At 39.8% G+C, this 6,928-nt stretch overlaps 1 protein-coding gene across 1 annotated transcript; it reads right to left on the bottom strand.

The window, feature by feature from the left end:
* Positions 1–3,101: 3,101 nt before the first annotated feature.
* On the bottom strand, positions 3,102–6,333 carry elf3 (E74-like factor 3 (ets domain transcription factor, epithelial-specific)). Its single transcript, XM_051908249.1, has 9 exons — positions 6,175–6,333; positions 5,907–6,062; positions 5,280–5,510; positions 5,045–5,191; positions 4,827–4,937; positions 4,635–4,721; positions 4,273–4,389; positions 3,980–4,175; positions 3,102–3,882 (listed from the first exon to the last, which is right to left on the bottom strand). Exons 2-9 carry the CDS (start codon positions 6,052–6,054, stop codon positions 3,777–3,779), a joined length of 1,143 nt encoding a protein of 380 aa, XP_051764209.1. The 5' UTR covers positions 6,055–6,062; positions 6,175–6,333; the 3' UTR covers positions 3,102–3,776.
* Between the last annotated feature and the right edge of the window lie 595 nt (positions 6,334–6,928).

The raw sequence follows: 6,928 nt of genomic DNA, 5'->3' as shown, positions 1-6,928 counted from the left end.
CATATGCTGGTGTGGACGCTAATATAGTTATCGTTGTAGTTATCATCCTTTGGTGTGGACGCTAATATAGTTATCGTTATAGTTATCGTTATAATCATCATCTGTTGGAGTGTACGCTAATATAGTTATCGTTGTAGTTATCGTCCTTTGGTGTGGACACTAATATAGTTATCGTTATAGTTATTGTTATAGTTATCGTCCATTGGTGTGGATTCTAATATAGTTATCGTTACAGTTATCGTTATCGTTATCGTCCATTGGAGTGTACATTAATATATAGTTATCGTTACAGTTATCATAAGCTGGTGTGGATGCTAATATAGTTATCATTATAGTTATCGTCCATTGGAGTGTACGCTAATATAGTTATCGTTACAGTTATCATAAGCTGGTGTGGATGCTAATATAGTTATCGTTATAGTTATCTTTATAGTTATCATCTGTTGGAGTGGATGCTAATATAGTTATTATTATAGTTATCGTCCTTTGGTGTGGACACGAATATAGTTATCGTTACAGTTATCGTTATAGTTATCGTCCGCTGGTGTGAATGCTAATATAGTTATCGTTATAGTTATCATAAGCTGGTGTGGACGCTAATATAGTTATTGTTATAGTTATTGTTATAATCATCATCTGTTGGAGTGGATGCTAATATAGTTATTATTATAGTTATCGTCCTTTGGTGTGGACACGAATATAGTTATCGTTACAGTTATCGTTATAGTTATCGTCCGCTGGTGTGAATGCTAATATAGTTATCGTTATAGTTATCGTCCATTGGAGTGTACGCTAATATAGTTATCGTTACAGTTATCATAAGCTGGTGTGGACGCTAATATAGTTATCGTTATAGTTATCGTTATAATCATCATCTGTTGGAGTGTACGCTAATATAGTTATCGTTGTAGTTATCGTCCTTTGGTGTGGACACGAATATAGTTATCGTTACAGTTATCGTTATAGTTATCGTCCATTGGTGTGGATTCTAATATAGTTATCGTTATAGTTATCGTTATCGTTATCGTCCATTGGAGTGTACGCTAATATAGTTATCGTTATAGTTATCTTTATAGTTATCATCTGTTGGAGTGGATGCTAATATAGTTATCGTTATAGTTATCGTCTGCTGGTGTGGACGCTAATATAGTTTTTGTTATAGTTTTTAGTGTGAACGGGCCTTTAGAAAGCAACATGTACTTTAAAGCATTTAAATGACATCATTACACATTATGAAACGAAAGTTCATGTGAATACAATTATTAGTAAGGCAAAAAGAAAGCTAAGAATGTTTTGCTAAAGTTCTCATTAAGTTATGAAATCTTTTTTCTATGAAGTTTTTTTAAACGTTTTCATGATTATGTGAACGTTAAGGGAACATTCCATTTTATCATTCCTTAAACGTTATGTGGATGTTACTTTTCAATGTTCTCTGAACGTTCCAAAGCAAGTAGTAATTTACATGAACGTCCAACTAAAACATTTAAAAAAAAAACACTCCATGAATGTATGAATGTTTTTGTGATAAAGTTTTGAGAACATTATTATAGACCAGATAACTTTGAATAAACATTCTATTAACGTTACTGGAATAATGTTTGTTCATTACTTTGAGAGAACCTTGCCAGAACTGTTTTCTGGGCAATGGCTTTAATGAAGTTTCCACCTTTCTTTCGGGCATGGCTTATTAAAACATACTTGACCTGAATTATTGTGTCTGTAATTTCAGCTTTGACAAAAGCGTTTAGGAGTGTACAGAGAGTGTTAGTCATGATAGTCACGGTTCAAACTGACAGTCCACCTGATGTTTACTGTGTGCATATTTGTGTATTGTTCAAAAATGAAAGTGTAACAGTGCGTACACCTGAAACACTTCTTTCATATGATACACAAAATAATTCTTTTTCCATTTATTTCATGTTTTTGGAAGTAAGAGCTCATAATATGTGAATGACTGGTCAGGTCACACACACAAAAAACATGACAATGGTGTTAAGATCCCAGAGTGAAACTTCTGTTTTTAGTAACTAGTGATCAAGTCATCTGAGATGGTTTGATGGATTCTAGTGTAAGATAAGTCTGGTTCAACTCGACCAGATTAGCCGTCTCCGATAACTGTAATTCCAGTGTAGTTTAAAGTGTTTTTGAGCTCATGAAAACTCTTTTCTGAGTGTTTTGTGCAGCTCTCACAGGTATTAAATGGTGTGTGATTCCAGACGCATGAGATGTTCCAATTCATACACTATTTACTGCTTTGAATTCAGACGATGGTTCTCTTTTTTGCTTGCTTCAGCTGCATCTATTTGCATGCGGATCTGAAATTCAAATGCAACGTGGTGTATATGTGCATGTATTTGAATGCCAGACCTCTAAAAAACAGTCGCATTGTGCTCTAAAATGCAAAACTAAACCTGCTATGAAAAATGCGATTCAGTTCAAGCAAAGGTTGGCTGCGTCAAATGCATCGTTTGGAAATTCTAGGTGTGAAAATCCAACAGTAACGCAAAAATTGGCGTTCAGATTCAATTGTTTTTATTTGACAGTTTAAAGTCATCCTAAACATTTGCACACTTAAATCACCTTTAAAACTGAGTGACATTGTATTAAATAACAGAACATTTTTCTTAAGTTTGCACAGTTTGAAATGCCAAAACATTTTGAAGATGAAGGGTTTGTTTGTGGTTGGTTATTGGTAGGCTCTACACCTGTTTGAACTGGCTTTATATGTGCACTAAAAATCACCTGATTCAAGCACTTTGAGACTTCAGACGTCATGAAGAAATTCATGGATACATTTTGGAGCCTCGCAGTGGAAAAAAAAGCTGAATCATCCAGCAAGTGAGTTCTTGATCGGCACTGATACTTGACCCGCATTTTTAACATGTTTATGCTGGATGGTGGAGATGTGCTAGAGCTCAAGGAGCGTTTGTCCCACATTCTGTGCGAGGTGCTGCATATATGTGTGTTGAAATTTATACAGAAGTGTCATATTTCAACACATCTCTGATCTTTGATAACAAGGCTTGAGCAAATATAAAGTAAATGTTGAAATAAGTTTAAATGGAACATAGTTCAAGAGGGTGAGGCACAAATACAAGATAAAGATTTCATCAGAAATTTTATTTTAGAAAAGGTTCATACAAAAGAAATAGCAAATATATGCCATACATAATTGTTACAGTATACAATCTGCGAGGGAAATCCTCATACACATTATCCAGTGACTTAACAAATCACAGAAAAATTGAACAGAATCTTCAATGATATATCTGATTTGTACTCGATTGACAAGTATTGTGAATAATATATAATTCTTACATACATTTATATACAGTAGAACAGATATCAATCAGTACAGCAGATGTGAACGTTACAAACACTTCATACCACCATCATGTTCTCCGGTTACTCAACAAATAACCTTGATGTGTTACACATGAAACTTCATTTCCCAAAACAAAAGACCCTTTACAAAGCTTTACATTCTCTCACAGTTCAACCATTGTGTAGAACGTGTTTACAGAGTCTTTAAGTGGTGCAGCGATGCTGTCTGATCCAGGCCACGCCCGCGTGCCGTTGCAAACAGACAAGCTCCACTAAGCATTTTATTACCGGTTCATAAAACCTACATTAGCCAAAACACTGGCTTACAGTTTCTGTGAAACCTTTTCCCTCTGGGAAGAGTGTGTTTCTAAAGCGAGGATCTTCAATCTCAGCCTAAAGGTCCTCATTAGCAGGAGACCAAAGTCTCTACTTTTGACTAGAAGCGACCCTCTTTAGTATCCAGTCTCTTCCACTCTCCAACCGGTGGAGTTCTTTCCAAACTTGTAGACAAGCCTGCGTCCATCCACCCTCTCCAGAATCTCTCGCTTGTAGTAATACCTGTAGGAAAGACCAAGAGTTTCGATTATTCCTCCATCCCAGGCTCCAACGAGACAAATCCCCCCAAAACCCTTGATCCCAGAATTGCGTCTCTTACCTCATGGCTCTACTGAGCTTCTCGTACGTCATGCTGCTATTCTTCTTCTTCTGCCCCCAAAGCTGAGCAACAGCTTCGGACTTCAGGAACTTGAAGACGCCGTCCCTGCGGTCCTCCCACTTCATCAGGCCCTGGTTCTGCTCCGGATGGATCAGGATGTCTCTGATAAACTCCCAAAGGTGGGTTCCTCTTGGAGCTGCAATGGAGTCTAGTTTAGTATAGTGGTACCTACTGGTAGACGCCACTTGATCTCAGCGTCAGGAACCTCTTCAAACAGAGTTCTGCGTACTTACCATGTTTGCTTTTTTTGGACTGAATGAAGTGGTCGAATCCCTCACTATCCCTGAGCTTTGGAGGGCGTCCTCTGCCTCTCTTCTGGCTCTTTCCTGGCTCTTGTTTTACAGAGGTCTCTGTGGAAAAGAAACACAACCTAAATGTTAGATAACTAATCCTTAGATCATTTGGCGTACTCCCACTTCATCATTCCAGCTACTGGTGGCTCCTCGAAGGCCATCTTCCTGCAGAGTTTAGTTTCAACCTGTCTTCAATTGTCAAGTAATCCCGAAGACCTTGATTAGCTGGTTCAGGTGTGTTTGACTAGTCTCTGCAGGTAGATAGGCCTCGAGGAGCAAGGTTGAGCTTTGGAGGAACTTACTGGTGCCAGTGGAATAAGGTTTCTCTGAGTATTCGGGGTCGGAATCGCTGCTGTTGGACTCGGGTGAGCTCGGGTTCAGGAAGCTGCCTGAAAAGGACCAAAGAACAGAGCGTTTAGACTTCAGGAGAATCTTGGGATGTTCTTAGACAGAATTACATGAATTGTTCACTAGAGATTAGTGGAGGCACGTACCAGCGTGAGAACTCTGAAAACTCTCAGTTAGAGAGTCGTAGCCGTGGTCACTCTCTGGAGTCAGCTGGTTGGTGTACTCGTCGAAGTAGCTGTACTTGCTTTCTGAATTGTCTGCACAAACATAATTTCAATGTTATTTCCAGTATGGATAGATGGGTACTGCTATCTATGGTTTGGGTTTTGTGTTGAAAGGTCAGAAAGTGGAATTTGCTCCTCACCTGTTGGGATTGAGGTTTGGACCACCACCGTTTCCAGCAGTGGTCCAAGGTTTGGTCCGTGCATGAAGGGAAATGAGTCCTGCAGGATGTTTTCCAGTATATCTAATTCAGATTCACTTAGAACGGTGTTTTCAGACAGGTCAATAGCTGTAGAAACAAACAAATCAAGGGTGTTAATGCATTCAAGTGGCACAACTTCAAACTGTTTACAAGGTTCTTTAAACAAGTTGCTCACCATATCTGGCCTTTAGGTTCTCAAGACTCTGGTGAAGCCGTTCCCCAAACCCCTGTCCAAATATGCCCATCAATGTTTCTTTGGACGTCGCGCAGAGTGTGAGTCCGTCCATGCTGCAGTAGTTCATATTCAGCAGACTGGCATCAAACCTGCTGTCCTCCACGTGAAAGGCGATCCACTCAAGAACGTTCTGCCTGGTCCACATCTGCGGGTTCACCTGGTCCCAGGGGCCTGCCGGAGAACAGGTTCAAAGCATCATTCACAGCTGCACAGGTACTGACATGGCATGTGATCACCACAGAGATCTTTCTCGCTAACAATAGAAGAATAGCCGCTCAGGTTTACTGTCTCCAGGGCCAGAGCTTCTGTTGCGTGTTTAACTATCTGTTGTGTTGACACCCCGTAGGTTTTGATCACAGTGTCAACAATGAATGCACTGCTGAAAGACCGTAAAGAAAACATTCCTGCGCGCCTACTGCGGGTCAAGTTAAACATTGCCTCGGTTAATGATTTTAAGAGTCAGAAACTGAGGCCAGACTGCCGCGCCATGTCTGGGCTCTCGGTTGGGCGATGGGAACCATCCCGTAACATTAAGCAAGATCTGAGAGGGATGTAATGAACTCTTACCCATTGTGTTGCTGCTGCTGAAGGTGATCTCGGAGAGATGTGGTGGTCTGGACACGGGCACTGTCATGCTCAACAAGTGTGGCTGCGGTTCAGGGTACAAGTTGGCATTTGCGTTGTTGAGAATTAGACTAAGTTCACTTGACGCCATTGCGAATTCTACAAGACAAAAAACAATACCAATGTAACTATGCAAATCAAAAGTATATGTTCTGAATTCAAAATAACATTTTTTTTGTTTTGTTTTGCTTTTCAAAGGCAAATTATTTACCTGTTGTAGTGGCCAAAGGCAGTTAGGTTTCCAGATAAAATCCCACTGTAAGTGTTGGTTAAGTAATAATCCAGTAGTTTGTGAGGGTTTATCCTCAGTGTTGAGAGAATCAGAAGGTTTGCTGATGCACCTGCTGCTCCTGACGGATTTATATAGGCTGAGACATACCTGAGGAGGCGTGGCCAGGTGAGCATATTCTCCTGGGAGGGGGAATTCCAGCGAATCTCTCTCTCTCTCGCTCGGCCACTCAACCCTTTCGTTTTTTTTCTTTAGAATAGCTTTTCAGACCTTGAAACATGAACTTGAAACATGACAAGGCGGCTAACATAAATTCAGAGATAAACGCGAGCAAATACTGTGTCACTCACACTCTTTACCATGGCAATTCACACACACACACACACACACATTAACCCATTCTCTCAACTAGACCTGGAGGGATTAAATCATTTCTGTCAATATTTACTGCTGATGTATGTGTGTAACTTTATAACAGGTTTCGGTTTGCTGCAGGACTGGCTGGTGTTTCTGTGTGTGTTTGTTTTGTGTCTTTCGTACATGGCTGAGTGCTTTTGTAGTAGATGTAGGTGATGTTAAACACTATTCTGTTGTTGTGGATGAAGTTCATGATGGCAGCGAGTGATGTAAATATATCAAGCAATGCTTGTCTTTGCACCTATTTTGTGGACCATATTGTTACCATTTTTAATCGTCGTACCTCAGAGTAAAAACCACCGTATATGAATGTTAATCA

This window comes from Ctenopharyngodon idella, chromosome 10 (assembly GCF_019924925.1).
Source record: "Ctenopharyngodon idella isolate HZGC_01 chromosome 10, HZGC01, whole genome shotgun sequence".
Classification (NCBI taxonomy): domain Eukaryota; kingdom Metazoa; phylum Chordata; class Actinopteri; order Cypriniformes; family Xenocyprididae; genus Ctenopharyngodon; species Ctenopharyngodon idella.
This window is presented reverse-complemented; position numbering and strand designations above follow the sequence as displayed.

What these genes read in the sequence shown, in the direction of transcription:
- elf3 (XM_051908249.1), bottom strand. Translation starts at nt 6,054, where the DNA reads ATGGCGTCAAGTGAACTTAGTCTAATTCTCAACAACGCAAATGCCAAC. An exon ending in ACCTTATTCCACTGGCACCA is followed by an intron (nt 4,390 to 4,634) that starts GTAAGTTCCTCC and finishes TCTTTTCCACAG; the next exon opens with AGACCTCTGTAAAACAAGAG. An exon ending in GTCCAAAAAAAGCAAACATG is followed by an intron (nt 4,176 to 4,272) that starts GTAAGTACGCAG and finishes ACTCCATTGCAG; the next exon opens with CTCCAAGAGGAACCCACCTT.